This window comes from Pempheris klunzingeri, chromosome 8, assembly GCF_042242105.1.
Source record: "Pempheris klunzingeri isolate RE-2024b chromosome 8, fPemKlu1.hap1, whole genome shotgun sequence".
NCBI classification, from domain to species: Eukaryota; Metazoa; Chordata; class Actinopteri; order Acropomatiformes; family Pempheridae; genus Pempheris; species Pempheris klunzingeri.
In genome coordinates this window covers 7338187-7360041 of record NC_092019.1, presented here as the reverse complement: position 1 = coordinate 7360041, position 21855 = coordinate 7338187, and the positions used below count along the sequence as shown (strand labels likewise).

General features: G+C 40.4%; 1 protein-coding gene across 4 annotated transcripts in view; it reads right to left on the bottom strand.

Annotated features, from left to right (window-relative positions):
* Positions 1–21855, bottom strand: part of LOC139204886 (plectin-like) — a 60455-nt gene that overhangs the window by 25639 nt on the left and 12961 nt on the right. For 3 of the 4 annotated variants that reach the window (XM_070834907.1, XM_070834908.1, XM_070834909.1), the window contains exons 2-8: positions 10132–10193; positions 6673–6762; positions 4978–5055; positions 4748–4840; positions 3355–3521; positions 525–640; positions 320–423 (exon numbers count right to left, since the gene is read on the bottom strand). In XM_070834907.1, coding sequence (XP_070691008.1) covers positions 320–423; positions 525–640; positions 3355–3521; positions 4748–4840; positions 4978–5055; positions 6673–6762; positions 10132–10193 — 710 coding nt within the window. Of the gene's footprint in view, positions 1–319; positions 424–524; positions 641–3354; positions 3522–4747; positions 4841–4977; positions 5056–6672; positions 6763–10131; positions 10194–12678; positions 13151–21855 lie in introns of those variants that run through there. The other variant, XM_070834910.1, reaches the window with a different exon arrangement.

The following is a 21855-nucleotide window of genomic DNA, read 5'->3' as shown; positions in this document are numbered from 1 at the left end:
CCTATCACTTTGGCATCTGTGGTGTAAACACCGCAGGTTACCAATTTTCTGTGATACTTGGTTTCACAAGACTTCTATTTCTCTTTGAACTTGGAAACATTGCAGAACACTGCTAACAAAAGCACATTTACAAGCAGTAGTCACAAGCCTGTTTTGTTTTGATTATATCTGATCAAGCATTCAACCAGATCGAATTAGAGCAAACATTTGTGATACCCTGAAGCATGTTCATTTCTTTTATTTCTAGAATTTTTTTTTTTTCAGCGTTTTGGAGGAGTGCATCAACAAAGATTCGTGGCATGAAACAAGTTGCGCTCACGTTAGTTCTGGCGCCATCGTGTGCGTCCGCCCGAGGCATGACATCATACAAGGATGACACGTAAGTGATAATGGACTTCTCATCAGGGTGTGAGACATCAACATCTGAAAAACAAAATATAATTGAGTTTTATGGCATCTCATTATTTTATATTGCAAATGATGAATTATTAATAATCTGTTAAATTGTCTTAGACCAGTCTTACCCTCAGGGTCCAGTAGGCGTGTCACTCCCAGGTCTCTCTCTGCCACACCGAAGGCGTGTTCCAGATTCTCCAGGTTGGTCTGTCGGTACACTTTGCCCATGTCAATGAGTCTGGGACTAGGGGAACACAAAGGACAATTAATCACCAACAGAGTCCATGTGAGAGGGGTAAACTATAGTAATGTTCAGGGGTGGTCTACTGAGAGTTGAACTGTATGATGGACTATGATCTGATCTTTTGAGTTTCCTTAAAAAGTATGGATTTTGAACACTGCCATTGTACATTTTAATAGCAATGTAGAAATGACCCAGTAACACTCTAGTGACACCATATGTTACTTTGTATTCCTTGTATTTTCAGCCTTGGAAATCTATATTAAAACTTGGGAAATAGGATGGAATGGGCGGTTAAATGTCATTAACAGATTAATGCAGTCTGGACAGGTCTGCTGACCTATGTGGCATAAATTACCTCTGCTTTTAAGACCTTCTGCCAATGGCTACATGCTGTTAAAAAGCCCACCTGTGCAGTTTCTGACAAACATGTACCAGCACCTGCCTTTTTTGTCCTCTGGGTGTTTGACTCTCAGGCAGATGTCAAAGCATCTATAGCTGGAATGTAATTTATAGAGCAGCTACCATAGTCAAAGGTAACAGATTGAAGTTGGCAGCCACCTACACAACTTGACTAATCTCATCTCATCTATCAAGCATACATTCTTGAGTATTACAGAACTTTCAATCACAACATCGTAAACTGCAGTACCTCTAAATGCATTTAAATCAACAAATTAAAATGCACAATGCATATCTCTGCAGTAGTGAATATGATATTTAGCAAGCGAGTATGAGCAAATTCATACAGCTCTCTGACGCGCTGAGTGGAATTGCCCGCATTCCATCCATAAACAGGTGAAGACTCCACATGGCGGATTTCTCGAACAGAGTACTGCTTTGTTGGCCTAGAGGAGCTGCTCATGCTCTGTCCCTCTCTTCCATGAAAGCTATGGGACTTCAATCCATGCCCCAGTTCATCATTGCTATAGCGGGTCCCTGAGCTATGGGAACCTCGCCCTGAGTCCCAGGAGGACCCCTCAGATGGGATATCCTCACACAGCATGACCACCCGATTGTTCACATCACTGACTGATGCTGACACGCCACCGATGAAGCCAAGGCCTCTCTTCTTATGCTTAGACTTCTTCTTTACACCGAGCATCTTGAAACCTTCCTTGTCTGGTAAAAAGTCTTAATTTAGTGATTGGTATCACAGCTTCATTCATTCATGTTAGCAAATCTTTTCATGGCTTGATGGTTGCAGGTAAATCCATCCTATGCATCGACTCAGGTGTCCATCATCTTGTGAAAATCCACTTGATCCTCCTGCAGGGTTGCTGAGATGAAAAAAGCCTTCTAGCGGTACAGCTTTTCTAAATTGTAAATTCAGTTTGTGAAAACTGGACTATCTTCTCTTGAACACATATTCTGCATTAGTGTGCCCTGAATTATGCCCAGACACAAACTAACACCTGAGTTTTCATGTAGCAGCCACAGAGTGCTACAGTTACGCCCACACACACCACACCCTCATCAAAGGCAGCACTAATCCAGCCCCAGGTGTCTCCAAGGAGAGAAAAAAAAAATGCACATTCAAGTTTAAAAAAAGACTTGTCCCTGCAGGCATCTCTTTTTTTCATACATAATGGCTCTAAAAAACTACATCTTCACCAGCTAACTTTCTCTCATCTAACACCACTTCTTTTTCTGTTTGTTCTCTGCAGTCGGCACAAATCCCTTGTTAAACCCTGTGTGTAAAAAGAACTCAAACAATGGCAAATTGTGTTGACAAATCTTCCTGAGAAGTAAATGTGCATTCATTTCCCAGGATGCTACAACACAAAGCAATCTTTAACCACTAGTTCTACTATGAAGACACACAATAACTTTAGGGGAATTTGCATATTTAGTGTTCAACAACAGGGAGTTCAGACTTTAGTTTGTAATACAAGGTTCCCATCAGTCTAATAAGCTAATCATATTTAATAGAGGAGTTATCATCTTAAGATGGTACATTATTACTTATGGCCAACGCCTGCCAGTGGTATTCCTAGCCTAAAGGCCTGAAATGTCAATGGAGAAGCACTAATACAGATTTTATTACAGCAGCATGGGACCAGCGCTGTCTGGTGCAGTAAGTAGAAACTAGGTCAGAATAAGACATCTTTTATGGATTAAGTAAAAATACCAGGTTTTAAAACCTGATTGAACTGAGTGCAAGAAATTCATCTGAGCACTGCAAGTACAACTGTATGCAGGCTCTGCTTTAGCAAGCTATATCACCCTTCTGTCTTTTCATTAAAACAAATCAGATATAAAATGATCACGTCATGGTTATCAGGCCAATTTCAGAATTACATACACCGTGTTAATACTGAGAATGTGATTTAATCACAGTGCAGGTTTAAACTGATAGTATGAAATATAATTTGACATTTGAAAATGTGCCAAGGAGCCACTCCTGCTCCACTGCACTTGACATTCAATAAATCCATATATGCTGATGTGTCACGACAGGACTTAGCGTTGCGGGTCATATTAGAGAAGCAAATGTTAAACTGCTTATATTTGACATTGTATGGGTTAATGTGAGCTAATATTTGAGAACATGGGCTCATGATAAAGGATAATGTTTGTTTGTCTTTATCAACTCTGTTATATGATTCTATAAGAGCAGAGGGTGGGCCCATGCTTGTACAATGATTGGTGTACTCTTGTTACTGTTTTATCTTTTTACAATCACACAGTTCATCAGCAGTGAAGTCACAACTCACTAGTGCTTGTGTATGACAGCGTTGAAGAGCTTGCCGTCCCTCCAGCTGGTGGTGAAGTTATCACAGCGGATGCCCTGGTAGCCATCCGTCATCCTCTGGGACCAGAGCAGCAGCTTCTCCTTGGCCGTCATGTCTTCTGACTGGCCGTTGATCTGAATATCTGAGATCTGACAGAATATATTTATAGAAATAATATATTAGAAGGGGGATTTGTATATGTTAACAATCTATATTGAAGAGATGTGAAGAAAATGAGTCATTAGTGGAAACCAAAAGGTGCAATTCGAACAGAAACACCTCTGAATAACTTTAAAGGAAATATTAATGCTATCATGTCTCAGATCAATCAACACCTTCATCATTCTGTAACTTTATATCTTTCTTGGCTGAGAAATTGATTAGTGTTGAACACATTTATTAGTACATTAGCAGACTGAAGGATGCAGCAGGATGTCTCTCTGGTCTTCTTTGGGAAAATACTGCTGGGGCATTCAGAAAACTTTTCATTTGGGGTTTGGGAGGATGAGTCATAGGCATGCGTTTTTCATTTTGTACTCATGCACCACTCCAGTTATCCTCCTCTCATAGCTCTGCAAATCTGCAAATATTTTTAAATTACAAATAATACAAAAACTTTTATTGAAAACAAATGCTGAAGTAACTATTTGAATTAACTTTTTTAGAGACAGATAGCTCACATCACGGGACAACATTACATGATGAGAGGGGAATTTCACTCTTCCCTTTTAGCTTTATGACTCACCAGCAGCCACAGCCCAGCTATTTTCCCCCTCTATTCTCTACAGATATAAAGGCTCTGGGCACACGGTGGTTATCTACCGGGCACAATGGCACCTTCACTAGATTACCTCACCGACACCACTCTCAAAACTGGCGTCTCTTTTATTTCCCATATTGAACTTCAGCTTTTTGCAACCTGAACCTAAATCGTCTGGGTGTGGCCCCGCCTGTTGGGCTGATACCCAGGGATTTCTGCCTGGCAGCTCTTGGCATACACAAAAAAAAACAGGAAAAGGCCTGGATACATGGGATGTGGTTGAAGTATACCCAGCCTCACACACCCTCCGCTTGGGAGTCAGGGAGAGAGTGACTCATACTTACACACCCTGATGGAGTTTTATTACTATATACTGTTTAATAACCTACTGCGTACGACATACTTGATGGCAGTGTTAGTATGTTACAGTGGCTCTCTATAACAGCTCTGGTAAGAAGCATCCTGTTTTGTCTTTGCTGGGAGGAATTTTGAGGAGCAGAGTCCCTTCTGATTGGTTCCAGGGGGATCGGAAACAGAAGCTGACAGGTGCAGATCCCAGAGACAGAAGTACAGAGCGATAATACAATGGAACACAACACTGACAGACGAGGAGACCTGGAAGTGGAGGATGATGGTCCATATTAAGCCCAGGGTCAGCTTGGGGTTGCCATCTGCAATGTCATCATTTCTGATGTTGACCAGCTTGACCTGAGAAAATAAAACAGTAATGTTGTCTTCATTATTACAGCATCACAGTGAAGTGTCTTGTGACAGTGCATTGCCACGGTTTGGTCAAGTTTTCAAGGTTTTTGAGGTTTAAGGTCATTCAATTTTACATGTCGTACCTGCCGGTGTTTGAGGAACTCTAGTGCTATTTGTACATTCTGCAGTTTGTGGAATCGCATGCGTCCTTTCTCTCTGGGCTGAGGAGGAGAAACAAACAGATAAAGAGGGATTTAGTTGCATGACAGACACTAGACTGTCAGAGATGATCCTTTGGGTGTACCTATTATAAAGGACAGTTGGGAGCATTCAATCAAAAAATAGGAAATAATGGGAAGAACAGGAAATCAAATGGAAAGACACTTAACAGAAAGGATAAACGTGGGAATAATTAGTGAATCTTGGATATTTTTCAACAAGGATTCATTCTGGTCTTTTGATTTCAATTCTGCCCATAGAGACACTATATTGTTTTTTTAAATCAAAATATTGTAGCTTCCTTTGGCTTAGTCCTGTATTCACCACTATCCCACACACAGGGAAAAAGGGAATATGATGAAAATAATAAACCCCTTAAAACTAATTACAGCAGGAAATTTGCATTAGATAAGCCAGTAACAAGATGAGATTAGCTCATACTGCTTAATGTTTAGTTTGTATTATAATATATAAGATGTTGGACAGTAATGCTGAACAAACGAAAAAAAGTTGCTACAACAAATACAAATAGATGTTTCAAAAGCTTGTACTGCTGTGCAACAAAGTGTTGCTTACACCTAAACATGTTTAAAATGTTAATCAAAAGTCAGTCCTGCAGCACTTGTCGAAAACTGATTGTAATATATATATATTTAAATATATCGTGCAGCTACATGCTTAAAGCAAGCCTGTCAATGAGTGAAAGCCAGAAGGCAACAAAAACACATGAATCGCCATGGAGTTCTGAATACCATGCACAGCCAAATCACTGGGAAAGCATGGATGAATAATAATAATAGTATTAAAAAATAAAAATAAATAAAAAAGAATAGGGTGTCTACTGTAAGTAATCAACCCACTCACCAACCGAACGCTCCTGACCATGTCTCTCTCCCTCGGCTAGCCCCAGCAAGAGCAGTGCAAAGAGAGGAGGCGAAGGCCAGACGGCAAAGATCAGCACACAAAGAGGAAGGTTAAAGGAAGGCAAACAGGAGGCGACGGAGAGGAGGAAAAAGTAGGAAGAAGAGGAGGAGTAGAGAAGGAGAACAGTAGATCAGATAGGAGACTAGTTCACACATGCACACAAAGGCCAAAGTGGAGTTAATGTATTGAGGCTATGGAGGCGTTCAGATGAGCGGAGCTGGAGCTGGTGGAGGGAGCAATGAGCTACAGCAGCAGAGAAGCTTCTGTACAGATCTGAACCCTGGGGTATAAAATACAGGATCCTGCAGCTGGCTTTGACATGAGTCTGGTGTGTAAGCCTTAAGCTTTTAGTTAGAGACATAGAAGGAGTAAAGGTGTAAAGGATGTATGAGAAGTCACATTTGGATGGAGAAAGGAAAAAGATAGTCAGGTAGTTACAGGTCAGGTAGAGACAGAGAAAAGGATCACAGACTCAAGAGCCGCCAGAGTCAGTAAATAAGCCTGTTTAGCAAAGTTCAGCCCAGGTTAAACCTTTGACTGACAACTTGGCTGATCGTAAGATAAGTACATTGTATGTAATTAGTCTGGATTAGATTTTGGTTTGGAGGATGGTTGAGGTTAAAGATGCAGATCTTGGGCACATTTGTTGCTCCTAGCCAAGGTAAAAAAAAAACAGACATCATGGCAGTACTCACCAGAGTTTCCCCAGAGAGGACCTCCAGCAGTGAGATCAGGTTATGTCCATCTCGAAGGTCTTCATACAGGTCTGTCACATGACGCTGTGCCTGCCGAGACAAAGGGAAAAATATGTCACGTGAATTCAAATTTCAAGCACCATGAATTGCCTAAACAATACTTCTTCCTTGAGGAGAATTGCAAACTTTGCAACTGTTACACAGGACTAACATTTGTTTTTAGTACTGAAGTACGGACTGAAGCAAACTGCAAAATTAGCTCACTTCAGTATTTCATTAGAATTTTTTGAAAAAATAATTCTCTGGTAACACTTTGAACCTAATGAGGTGTGAATTATGATGGCAAAAATTCACAGACTTTTAAAGATTTTTATCTGTAATAGGAGCACTGTTATGTTTTCTACCATGCTCAGAGTGTTTTCTACTCTAGTACAATTCTGCACAGGTCAGGAATGCAGGACTGTGAGCAACTAAGCCCGACTGCTACTTCAAATGCCAAACGCCAGCTGTCATCCCTGAAAATGAACTGATATGACTCCAGAAATCAAGTCAAGTCATGAATCCTTTGGATTTCAATTGATCGACAGTCAAACCTGCATTAAGTATTTATAAAACTGAGGTGTGGCGCAACTGCAACCAAACATGAAGCAGGTGAGAGAGGTGAGGGAAGATGATGCCACAAAACAGAAGATCAGTCTGAAGGATTGAATGCAAAGTTATGCAAAGTCACAATGACCACACATACATTTCCAACGTGCTAGTATGTACCTCCAACCTCTGATGCTGGGTGAAGAGGGATGGACAATGGAGGAATGAGAACATTTGGATGAGTAATGGTGAAACAGACAGAATGGAAACAAAGAGAGAGGAGCAGAAATAAATTTGCATGAAATGAAGAGCAATCAGGATGAAATGAAAATGTTGGTGAATTAATGATGAACATGATGGAAACAATCAATAATTAGTCATTTTTATTAGTTCCTTGACAAAATTCAGTTTGTGCATCAGTGTGTTCGGTCATGTGGGTAAAGGAGGCCACGGCCCTAAAATGGAATGAAAGCAACATTCACTTGCAAGTTACAGCAGTGACTGATTTATGTTGGCAAGAGTTTCAACCCAGTCATCCAACCTTAGCCGTGCTCCTCCCTGTCTGCACAGAGAAGATGAACAAACATGGATCTGAGTGTCGTAAAGGTAAATCTGAGACCACTAGGGTTCACTGTCTACACATGGAAAAAGTTCTTGGGCCGGTGTGTTGTGTAATGTAATAAACTTGCATAGTGTGCTGTAGCAGCCTACTGCAGCCCTTCTACCTGAGGAATATCTGTATCCTTGAGTTGCACACCACTGTGTAACATTTTAAACATCCTTATCAAACATATGACATGTGATTTTTCACTTCCTTTGCTCAAATGATGAATTTTGTGATTATATAGTCGATCTCTTAAGCGTGTACTCAAAAGACTATCGTCTATCGTCACCCCTCAGTTACTTTGCACTGAAGAGGTTGTGGTCTTTGAGGCTCTGCTCAGCCACACTGCTGCTGCTGAAAGGTGTTATGCTACAAATTGCCCTCTCACAGTCAAAGAGAACTGCTCTATAAACTTTTCAAGGTGAAAATCATTAGCACACATGGCTGACAGCCCCTCTCCCTGGTTCCTCCATGCTGTCTGGAAAAAAATAAAACACTTAACATGCTTCAGGTTTTACACAGTGATTGCGTCACCTTTTGCGATTCTTCTGAACACCCAAGGTGATCTTGTCATTCACAGCCAGGTATAATCTGAGTTTAATCTGCAACAATTGTAGTTTTTAATCTAATCAAATATAGTTTGTAGGAATCAGCGAGAAAATAGATTTTTGTTTCTGCAGCTGGTCTGACGTTCCGCTCCGTCTTACACAGTATAAAAAGATTTACTGAGCAGGAGAAACCACTCAATGGCCCTTTACGGCTTTTCATGGCTGCACCCAACTTTTAGTCTGACCTTGTCAGACCAAGCCAACCATTAAGCCATTAAATCAGTTTAACATCAGTTTAAATCATAGAGGAGCAGTCTTGCACATTCAGCGACAGAGTTAACGCTTTCCCTACCAAACATGTGTCTCTTTCCTCAGTGACATTTTCAATAGCTGAATCTGGGTGGAGATGATGATGATGATGCTGTGATTTAAAATAATTACTGTAATATGAGATCAGTTTCCACCACAACCAGGGACTATGAAAGTGTGCAAACTTACATATATACAATGTAATGGCAACAACAATATTAATATGAACTCGTGTAAGGAATGCAGCCTTCAGGTAGCAAACCCAGACCCATGACTCCGCGCAGCACATGTGCTACCGTTGCTCTTAACCACCGTGGGTTCTGGGCCGAGACCAAAATTTGGCTTTTCAGAAGGAGCTAAGTGAGTCCAGATGTGTATGACTCACCCTCCTCAATTCACAGTGAACACTTAAGAGAAACAAGAGGGAGTAACTACACTCCGCTCTCATACTGTGGTAGCAGAATACGTTAGCACTGCACATTCATGGAAAGGAAAACACTCTTCCCTGGGCTTATTTTTTTCCCTCTTGTTCCATTTCTAAAAAAAATGAATGGCCCTGTGTCTGCTGAGTGAATATACAAATAATGTGGAAGCACTTAATGTCATTTGGCTGTAAATGTACTGCTACCAATGGGAGTTTCCTGGAAGAAAAGTGGCACAAACAGGGATATTTTTACTGCATTCTGAGGGAAGGGGTATTGTGTTACGGGGAGGTAATTTTTCAGCCCTAATGAGGAGCTCCAGAGTGAAGAGCATGGCCCGGTTGACTTTACCCCCGTCCTGACCTGTTTACCTCCCTGAATGTGTGATGTATTGGAGGGCGTTCTGGCCGTAGTTTGAGAATAGAGAGAGCGGGAGGTGCGGGGGACGAGTGCTGATGGATGGTTTACACAGTCTCTCAGCTGATGACAGACTGGACTTCTGGTAAGCCTCCGCATCACGGTGCAATGTTAGAGACCGAGTGTGAGACAAGAAGTGACTAGCTAATGTGTGTTTATGTGAGTGGGGGGCTGAGGTGTCGCTAATTGCTTCCAAGAAGTAGGTGCACAGGGGTCAGGGATGGCTTGCAGTTTGTATAATGACGTTTGTCCACAACGTAACATTACATCTGAGAAATCTGATGAGACATCTGACTCTGCTGTCATAACATATTGTTGCTGTGACTTGCCACTTGTACTATTTACACATGAACCACAAACAGGGAATTTAACCCTTTTGATATTCACGGTGGTTCGTATGTAAGAGAGCGGTCAACCACATGTTCATGAGGTTCAGAGAGAGTGAAATTTGTGGATACTTCTATCCTAGTTCTATTTATTTTGCACCTTGTTCATGTGAAAAATTAATTTTATCGTCCGCGAGTGTAAGCAGGACAATAAGAAATAGTGGAAGTCAGCAACAGGTTCTTACCTTTATCAAGTGCTTGTTCACCCATTTTGTGAAGGTCTTTTTCTGTACTCGATCTCGTTCATCTGTAGATGAGAGAAACCAACGTTAAACATGAGACACGTGTGGAAAAAGAAGAATTTGAATCATTTTCAAATTCTTAAATGTTTTATGGCTTTGTCTCAAGTTGAAAGTAACTCGAGTGACGTCTGTACAACTGTTGGATGTTTCATTTATTGTACATTAAAGCAATTTACAAAAGAGGAAATCCCCAAGATAGCAGACTTGTATGATAAACAGATTTATCACTGGGTGGAAAAAACCTCTTGACTGTGCACGCCTGCATCTGAGTCAGACAGCATCAGAGCACATTCATTGTCAGCACATGCACCCCTATTTTATATCGGCAAGGTCATGTCTGTCTATGACACCACTGCCAGCTGTGCTCTTGGACAGAGACACTCATGAAAGGATAAAAGTGAAATGTTCTTGAAGTGTGAAGACAGCCTTCATGATTACGAGACACGAGACATGGCATAACTATTAGAGAGTGCAGTTTTTCAACAAGAAACAACAAGATCTGGGCAAGGAACACACCCACTAAGACAACAAAACTGCATACGCCCACCTAGTGTTATGTTCCTATTGGAGTTCAGGCAAAAAAACACAAGGCGTGTCACTGCAACGTTTATTATGAACACGGTGGATGGATCTGTCTCTGATATGAACCCACATAATCTAAAGGTTCTGGTTGACCAAACTGTTTGGATTTCACAGGGTCACGTCATGCTTTGATAAGGCAGGTTGAGAAATTTCCCTAGTTCATGCCGCTTCATGTCTTTCTTTCTGAGGAACCAAACTTCACCGACGCGCACGGCCATCACTTCCATTTACACTATGCCAGAATTAACTACGGACACAAAGTTCTGTGTGTTATCAGTGACCAACCTGTCTACTGTGTAGTGACACACCTAGTATTGAAAAGCAAAGGGCTGTGAATCAGTGCTAAAACAGAATAGGTGCCCAGAGGCTACATCTGTTTTCTCAGGAGTGCGTCAGCAACGACTCCTGCAGTTGTGTTCGGAACCGTTTCCATGGAAACCTAATATAGATGCCATAGAACTTCAACCTCCTCATTTATCATTTAAACCAATGGTTTTACTTGTGTTACTAGCGCCACCCTCGTGGCTCTGCTTCCTGCCAAGGGAGCAAAATGTCACCCAGATTGGAAGCATGATGACTGGTGACACCCACAGAGGCTGCTGTCGACAAAGCCGTTTCCCACAGGAGTTGCACCTTGACCTGTTGGGTCTCTGCATTCCGTTCAGACCACGTTACCTAATCTTGTTTCAACTGCAGCAACTCTTTGTGGACTCATTGCTCTTTATAAATGAAGGGTATGCTAGTGGATAGGGGCTGACTGAACTTTAGGCATCAAATGTCACCAGACACAAACAGGATTCAGTGAAGTGTGGAGTTTCTAGCCCATGTCTGCACACCAATAACAGAACTGGACAGTACTCTACTCTACAGTAAACTGTGCTGCAGTGCAGTTTTAACAACTTGAGTATTTCTGTTTAATGCTATTCTGTACTACTACTCCACTAAATTTCATTTCAAAATGAAATTTTTTACTACATTAGATTCATCTGGCAGCTATAGTTACTTTATAGGTTAAGATGTTACCTGCAAAACATATGTTTAACTTATAAAGTGTGATACAATATTAAAGGCGAGATCAAATGATTCAATAGAACAGTTAAAATTGATGGTTAATCTTTACTCTATAGGGCATAATTCAGTGACAATTAGAGGAGAAGCGTAGGACTTTTATTTTATGAAATTGTTACTTATTTATTTCATGTATTAACATTGTTCAATTGCTATTTTCCCTTCAGTAAAGGACCTGGATGCTTTGTCCACCATTGGTCACCATTTCTTTATGCTGGTGTCAGTACTGTGTGTGACACAAGAGAAAAGCAAACACACAGTCACAATGACAGGTTCAAAGTGTGCTGTACTATACTCCTGTATATCACTACATGGTATAACAGACCTGCAAAAATGCCATACTGCAAGTCTGAGAAGTTCACATGACAAAAAAAGGAACAACCTGAAAATGTTGCACATCTTCCATCTCAGCAACTGCAAAACTAACGGTGAATCAACTGTACTGTAGCTACAGTGACTCATTCACCCCAAAACACATGCATGCTGCACAACAAATAATGTGAATGGGCTTAGATGACCAATACAAAGTGAGGAAGCTGCTGATGCATTAGGAAAGGGGAGTATCCTCCTCTAACTCAGTGTGAAGAAACTAGTACAGTCCAAGTAAATGCATGTCTGTCATTTTAAATATCATATTAGATTACTGCACAATATGTTGTGACATTCAAATTCTACCTCCAACAACAACCTGAACATTGTCCAATGCTGAAATTACGTTAAATCCTCCTCTCACTTGGTAAAACACTTCATCATTGCCCAGCAGCATCTCTCACATATGGGAACAAATAGATAGTAATTTGCAATTAAGCTGGTTTCCATTAACTGCCGCCATACTGGTACCTTTCCTGCCATCCATAGCCTTCAGCATCCCCTGGTAATATCCTTCGTCTGACGGCACCCCCTCTCTGCCCAGGCTGTCAGTGGAGAAATTCCTGTACTTCTGCTGCTGTGAGGTCATTGTCACTCTTTGTCAGCACAAACAATAGTAATCCTAATGATAAAATATCCTTGGTGGTTTTCTCCTTGATGACAGCTTCTGCTTTTCTTGCTTCTATCTGGCCCTCTGGCCCCCTGTTCGTCCCGGAGTATGCAGTCCTGTGGCCACAATCTGCTCAGCACTTCACAAACCTATGATTTCTCTCCCCTTCCTGCCTCTCAACCTCCTCTCTCCCTTATTGAGTTTGGCTCTGCCCTTCTCTTTCCTCCTATATTTTTTTCTCTCCCTTTTTCTCCCGCTCACTTCATCCCTTTCATAGCAAACTGTGCCTGTGGGCTATGTAAGTTTGTCCTCGTGTGTGATGCGTGAGTGTGTGTTTAGTGGTGCTAGTGTGAGGAGGACATGGTGGGTAGGGCTCTAAACACACCCCTTCCTCTTGCAGTGTTCCATGTTTTGCTGGGGCGTGGAAGAAGAAATAGAGGCGGGGAAGGGTGGGGTGCCTTAACCTGCATGTACTACCACCTAATCGCTTCGTTTGCGCAAGACAATACGCACACAAGCTGAGTCACTGGGGGTAATAAAAGATCATAAAAGTCTGTGCTGATTCACTTTTTTATACTTTACTTTGCACTGAATAGAACTTTAATGAACAATATACAAGCTAACATAGAGATATACAAGATATATCATAGATATCCAACAAGAGCCTAAAATGTTTTCTCACTCACTCTCAGTTACACATGCACACAAATAAACATCTCACGGGTAATCATTACTTATGCACAGCATTCCTCAGACATTTCACATTAGGGATTACTCACTGTGATGACAAACGCTAAGAGTTGGGGGATGAGATAGTTTTGGGAAGGGCTGCTATGGATTTCAGACAGTGACGAGTGACCACACCCTGAATATCACTGATTTACTGAGAAATAAAAGTCACTGAGTATGAATGGGTATGTGTTTAAAAAACTGTTTAAAGAACAAACACACTTGTCCAAGCATTGTGGCTGAAATACTATATATATGCCCCATCCTGCAGGAACCTTTGCTTTTCACCTGAAGGCAAGTTTGAGAAAGTTTATGGTTACTATTGCCGCTGTGGTTTTCTTTGGTTGTTTAATCATAATAACCTTTGTTTGTCAGTCTACTCTAACTACACATTTCCTGCTCTGTGGTGTTTGGTCCAAACAAATTAGAGAACAAATGAATCACTTCCTGTTAAACAGATGGTTGTGCCAAGGAGGTGAAAGCAGACACAGTGCTAAGAACAGCAAATGTATTAAAACTGGCATTACTCGAACACTGCTTAGGAATATTACGCTGGGTTTTATTGATGACACATCCTGGATACCAAGTTATTTTCCATCATGGATTAACCTGCAGATAAATAAATTTGGACTAATCAATCAATCATTAAAGTTCATCAGCCAAATTTCTGTTAAAGCAATCATGTATAACTTTTGTTAAACAGCGGCACCTGTGGCAACTTGTCACAATTACTGGATAAGATGAATGATAGAAAAGTAGTGTAACAGCAGCACAAGTAAGAAAGTGTCATGCAGTCAGTGAAGTGGCACAGTAATGTATCAGCAGTATCCGTAGAAAGTTCAATAATATTAGCTAAAATGATCCACCATGAGCTGCTGGTTACGACAGACCAAGAGAGGCTGTAAAAGCAAAACCACTGAGTGTGTTGAGTGAATTGAGCAACAGTGTATCTCATTGCTTATGGCTGTTATTTCTTATTTTAAACATTGTATATTCTTACTTTAAAGTTTTTTTTTCTCCAGCGCAAAGCGTCAGAATCTGTGAGTACTGAGTCCTGTTTTTATTCAGATTTTATCTAAATGTTTGGGGCTTATCCACACAAAGCCCTTCCATAACGGTCCCCTATATGGTTAGTATGTGCTGTCAGCTAAGCTGGAGGGCAGGGTGTGTCTTACCTCTGCTTAATTCAGGTGGGTATATATATCCCATTACCCCCACCCTGACTGACAACACTTTATCAGACATTTCTTCCAGAGTGCTGGGTATTGAACACAACCTGTAAGAACATGAAGGTACTTGATGTGTCAGTGTAAGTGTGTCTGTGTAGGTGTAGGAGAGTGTGTGTGTGTGTGTGCGCGCAAGTCTGTGTGTGTCCGTAAGTTGACTCATTTCAAGCCACGTTAGCGAATTTGGAGACACACCTTTGTAGGTCCATACAATGTCTAGGCAAGCTGAGGAATGAAGGAGTGCTGTGTGGGCAGGCAATTAAAACAGAAAAGAATCATACTGAATTTCCCCAATACAAGATTTTACTGTAAAACACTTTCATTCATACAGCCTGCAACTATACATGCAATGATGATACATGCAGTTGTAGCATATCAGGCTCTATTAAGATCTATTTTTCTATTAAAATTTTCTAAAAAGTTTCCCTTAAAAATATGTAGTGTAGATTAGAATGGAATACAAGAGAACAGAATACAAAGGAATTGAATCAAACAGAATCTCATGGTTTGTGAGATTATCTGAGATACAGAAGCACCAAGTAGACAGTAAGTGAGAGCTCGGTGAATCCTGGCAGTGGAACATGTACAGACACCTACTTGAGCTGGATTTGAACCTCATGGGAAACACTAGCAGGGGACCTAAATGTGAGCAGGCGAGGATGCAGAAAGTGTGGAACATCTTAGTCATGAGATCTTTCCACCAAAAGGGAGACATATGATTAAGGTCTCAACATGCTTATTACACTGCTCCCTCATCTGGCTTCATCAAAACCAGATGGAACGCTTTTGGCTTTTTTTATGAGCAGAGAGAGAGAGCTCGGTGAAAATAAGAGGAGAAAGTATTTTCTGTCTAAATGACAAGTTCGAGGTTTGATCATGATTATGGTGGAAGTGACAGGGATGTTCTTTCCTCTTCCCACATTGATCTTCCATTGGCCAGCAGACATTCTGACTGTGATACAATGGACCAACGCATATTAGCTGATGCAAAATGCATTACTGTGATTTCAATTATTCACGTACTTTGGATTAATACCTGCAACATGACACTCCCATCAGCCTCAGCTGTACTTTGTGTTTGCTGGTAAGCCATGAATGTAAGCATGCTAACACAACACACCGTACTAAAGATGCTGAACATTATAGCTGCTCAACAGCAGCATGTCATCAGTGTCATTGTGAGCCAGTTAGCATCCTCACTTTAACATTTAGCCCAAACTACGCTGCGCTCAAATGTAGTATCACAGAGACACTAGCGTGGCTGTAGACTCCTGTTACCAAACAATATACTGTATCATTGTGAAAATGGTTTGCTATAATTACCGTAAACAAATCTGACCACCAACATCATGGGCTGTTTCTATCCCACGCCAGTGCTTGTGGTTCTGAAAACCACATTTCCCACAAACCCCTTGGTGTCGCCATTTATTTATTCATTTGGTTTGTGCCAAGCAGAAGTCATTATTGTTAATATTTGTAGAGATCCTACAAATCTTGATGCTAAAAGCCCACGTGCAGCACTATCTGTGATACTTTTTTTCCCTAATCGCTCACATCTAAAAATCTGTTAAATTTAATAAAGCTACTTCTACGTAAAGCTGAGCTGCACACTGCACTATGCTGCCCATACTTCTGTTTACAAAGTATATATGCCTCTAACGGTTTTGAGCTTACAACCATTTAGAGCTAGATCGGCCTCTATTTAAACACTCGGGATATATCCTCAAACAAAGCAAACACATTAGAGAAGAAAAGAATTCTAAGAATGGGTCATTATGGTTTTTGGAAGCACTGACCTGGAGCAAATTCAAGAGTTTAGACAGAGGGAGGTTGGACAACACCTTTCATTGTAGAGGACAAAAAAGATGCAGAAAGGATTTGCTCTCCCAGGTTCTCCCTCTCCCATTTTTCCCATTCCTCCCTTAAACCCCGCTGATCTCCCATGGTCAATTCAGGTGAAAGTGTAAGCATTTGCTGCAATATCAGGCCACCACACCCAAAAGGAAAAGGAATGCTGATAAAACAAGGAGCAGCCTCAACACACCCTATATTATCACCTTAGTTGCTCTGTAAAGAGAAGGAGGAGGTGTAGGAGGAGGAGGAGGAGGAGGTGGAGGAAAGAATGTCCTTTCGAAGGTGAGGATTCATAAAGATCAAAGGCAGGATTATCCAAACTGTGGTGATCAGTACATGACTCAAACACTGTGGCACACAGCACACCAAATTTAACACATTTTAAGTCTTTTTTTAAAGTGCACTGATTTTTCTTTTCCATGTCAAGCAACCTAATGAGAGCACCAAGGCTATGTAATTATGTTGAGCTGTTAACTGTGTGCTAATAAATCAGGTAAAATGCACTCATTTCTAATCCTGCTCTGAAATAATAAAAAAAGACTTCTAGTCACAGTGTATTTTAAGATATCTAAATCATTTAGATGTATGCTCATTGAGCTCATACAAAATAGTCTCTAAGCACTCATGCTAATTATGGGGGTGTGTCATACCTGTGCCATGATGCACTGTCCAGTTATGTCCCACAAGGGTTTCCAGCCTGAATGCAGGCTTGAGATAATGTTGTCAGAATTAGATCGATGAACCCAATTTAACTAAGACTCAACAAGCCTCTGGATTAGCCACGGCAGCTGAGTTTTAAAATAGCTCAGTGCTGAGCTTCAGCATTTGGGATTTTGTCAATTTAGTTTAGTGAATTTAAACGTAACGGGGCGATAGCTGAGGTAGCTTCACAGAGGATAATATCTAAAACAGCATGTGCCTCCCTCTGCAGGCGAGAGCAACCAACGGTGCTGCTTCAGTAACAGTGTTGTCACATGAAGGTGAATTCTGGCTGAATTTGCAAAATATGCCAATGCTTAGGTTACATTTTTTTTGTCATTGAATTATAGCTCACATTGTAACCAAATGTTTTTAATCAATTGGGTTTACTGGTACGGGAGTTTTAGGAACAGTGTTGTAAAAGCATCAAAAAATGCAGACCAGATGAGTGCGCCTTTAATTATCATACTCAAAACTGCATTTTCGGAGCTGTAAATCTGAAAAGGCTGTGACTGACTGTGGGTTTGGATGTGAACATAACGATCAACTTTTACTTGCCTTGTTTCCTTCACTCCATAGTGATGCATACGTCAATATAAAAACAAAATGTTTCCTCTTTATGGCAAGTTTGCATGCCACCGTGGGCTGCCGCTGCTCCTCTCATATCCTGTGCAGCAGAGGATGTTACCTTGGGAGAAAAAGCTTTGCTGAACTGAATTAGGGCTGCAATGGACATTTTTGATTATTCATTGAATAAAACCTTTTTTTCTGTAAAATAACTAAATATTTCAGCTCTAAACCGAACAGAGTGAATCGATTAATCTGTTTTTCAAACGGAAACGTTGTGGATTATTACCTTCAATAAAACTTTAACACCGAAAAAACGATTACAAGTACACAAAAAGCTACTCAATGTCAGTCACAGGAGTAGGTCATTTATAGCTTCTGGCAAACTGTACAGACACTACTGGATTGTCTCAAACTGGTGTAATAACCTTCATGGAATATCAGCCCTTATTAACGTAGAGGAGATATTATCGGTTCCCCCTTTCTTCTTCTATTAATCCATTATTATGACATGTGGTATTTCCATGTTCTACTTTATGGTTGTAAATGTGGAAAAAGGGGAACTTGAGTGATGTTTCTATGACAACAGCTATAAACATACAGAACCATGTGTAGTGGTAGCTGTGACTGACTCCTACTCATGGCTGTATTTTTAGACACAGAGACGGAGGAGTCTCCCATTACCGGGCAACTTGACGTGGAAAGGAAAACACCGTCCTCCACCCAACACACTGGTGGAAGGCGATAAATTATTCTCACCACTAGATAGCGCCAGAGCACAACCACCCCCAACTGCTTCCCAGGTAGATTTTGCAACAATAAAGCTATAAATATAGTTTATAGTAAATATAGTTTAGCAGGACTATCCAAATAAGGATTAAAAAAAAAACTGTTAAGTGTTAAGTCACACATAAATACACTATGGGCATGTAAAATATAAAGAAAAGCAAGTAATTATGACGTCCCTGATGTCCTCTGATGATTTCTATAGTGATACTAAAAGAGTATATCTGTGTTACCATAATCAGTCACACTTGATAAGACTGTTGGTTATGTGGTAGATGAATGCATGTGACTTATGAGATAAAACTCGACACTATCAGCGAAGGCATGCTGCTTTTAAACTAGTCAGTAAAGATAATAATGCCCAGAGCAGACCATGACGACCACTTCATATCTATTGGAGTTACTCATTTACAACAACACAACACTATAAACTATAAAGTCTTGTATACACTGAACAGCAGACCTTTACAGGAATTTCTTTGATTTGACATTAGACGTATTATACTATTTTCAAAAACATGCTACCACACCTCAAAGCTGACAGTTCCCATAGGTATGGTGCCTTACCCCATCATTACACTGGATTGCTAAAGTGCTTGGTGATGGCCATAAATTATGGTTCATGATTTACACTTCTACACAACTCATGTTTGATGTAATTGTGGGATGTATTTCAACAGCAGCAGCTGGAGGCATTTCACATGTTCCTAGAGGAGAAGATCTGTGGCTTTGATTTTGACTTTAGACACAACTTAAGTATAGTATTTAGTATTTTTCTGTCATTAGGAATATTTTCATACATCTGTGCATATTCAGCAAACTCAATTTAAACATTCTTTTTCAACATTGTGCACAGAGAAGCTCAGACCAGCCCTCTTCATTTCTAATCCTGTGCTGTGTAGTGCAGTGGGGCAGCACCCTCTTCAGTACTGAAATAAAAGTCTTTGAAAGCAGACGCTGCTCTCTCTACATGTGTCAGTATGCGCGAAATAAAATTAAATTTCCTTTCACCTTTAGGTCAGAAAAATATGTTTCCTCCTCTATTTCTGTTAAAGGGATTATTACCATTTTTTTGATAGATTCTAAATATACAACAATTCAGTTTATAATATATTCATCAAAATACTAGAATACAATAAAGTAGATTTAACCTAAAACTAACCACTGACTTCTGTTCACTCTCTGTGCATGACGTTGGTAGTAACAACCATGTGGCTTTACCATGCTGAAAACAATACAGACCAATAAACTAACTCCTCCCCACCCAGTCCAATCATCACATTTCTTCACTAACCTGCACAACACATCTTACTGTACAAATATCGCCTCCTTTCGCCATGTGAGCTCATCTCATGCAGATAATTCTCTCGTTCAAGGTTCCATAATGCAGCCATTATGAGCTTAAAGCAAGATCCCCCGGTAGCCCTCTGTGTTCCCAACACACTGTGCCAGCTGGTGTGACGACACTTAAAAAAAGAAACAGGAACCACTTTCTAACAGATGAAATGTGCCCCCCCCCATCCCACCCCATCCCACCCCGCCCCCCCCCCCCCTCCATTTGTGGACTTCACGAAAGATAGCAGACAGGTAATTTAACATCAGATCATCTTTACTCATGTCGTTGGTCCTTTGATACATTTAGTGGGAGTGTGTTGCTTATTCATCTTTAAAGCCAAGCTGTGGACTAAACAGCATCCAGTGACGCACACTTGTTCAATGTTAACTATTATAAAATTTAAAACTGGACTATAAACTATAAACAAGGTTCTTCAGAGCTGCACTGCCAACACGCAGTCTATTTATTAATCCACCTGTATCTGACAGTGTTTATTGTTCAGTTTTTGCATGCACAAGCAGTATAAAGGGAGGGTGGCTTGTTTGTGTTGGTTTTTGTGACTGTTGTCATGCTTCATGGTAGTTTTAATGTAGGCCTGAAGCAACAGAGAAAAGTCTCTTACGCAATTACAATTACCAGTTTTTCAATCTCCGCTAAGCTTTCTAGAGTCAATCTAAAAATCTACAAGCACAACATACTCTAAACCCCACAACGTGCATGAGGAATGATATGTTTGAATTCAGTAAAAAAATAACAAACAATAAACCCAGACGGTGTTAAGATCACATATTAATGATTTTATGTCCGGTCAGAGGAGTGGTCTTCTGTTCCGGTTGACACACACGCCGTCTGTCACCAGACAACTTTAGGATGTGACAATTTACGACAGGGCACAGCTGACCTGTTCCTTCATCCCATTTATAAGGGAAAGTGATCTAAATAAGCTGTGCTCTCCTCTTACAGGACAGTGACCTCTGACCCAGGACCATACAGGATGCTCTCTGATCTCCCCTCATGTTGCTCTGATCACAAATCACTCACAGAGCAGCATTTTTGAGTGAACTGCTTTAAAAATTTTTGACCCCAAGCATTTGTTATTAATAGCATGTGGTTAATGCAATATGTAATATCATTTGATTTAAGAACATCAGATTTAAAGACTATGCAAGACTGCATTAATAGTACAAGTAGTATAATTAAATGTAATTGGTATCATAGCCTTACAGTTTTAGAATGGACAGAGCTGCTGGATCTCACTTCTTTTGAACTAGTTAATAAACTGGTGCATGCAACCACTTCACTTCCTTTTAGGACCTTACAGGTTACTTAAAGGGACTGTTCAACATTTTATATGTTTTCTTGCTGAGAGCAAGATAAAGAAATTGATGCCACTCTCATATCTGTCCACTCAAAATGAAGCTACTGCCAGCAATTAGCTCACCTTAAAACTAGTCTGGTTCTGTCCAATGATAACAAAATCTAAGATTTCTAAAGCTCATACATTAAAATGTTGATTATTCTGTTTTGTTTAATCCATACAAATATATATGTGTATTTCCCTAAATGTCAACCTATTGCTTTAAATTTAGATGTGTCATAGAGTTCTGAATTGGTTTTGTGACGGTGCTAAGCAAACAGATCTGACAGAAGGGTCCTCTAGAGAAAGGAGGTACAGTCTGAAAAGAAACTTTTAACATGTAACTACAATCAAATTTTGTTTATTTGACCAGGATGTGATGTTTCGGTAGCGCATTAATCACTATACCTTCATACAATGACCACATTCATAAAGCTACACTGGTACAAAATATTGTGCATATCTTAAGGTAAACAGATGTCAT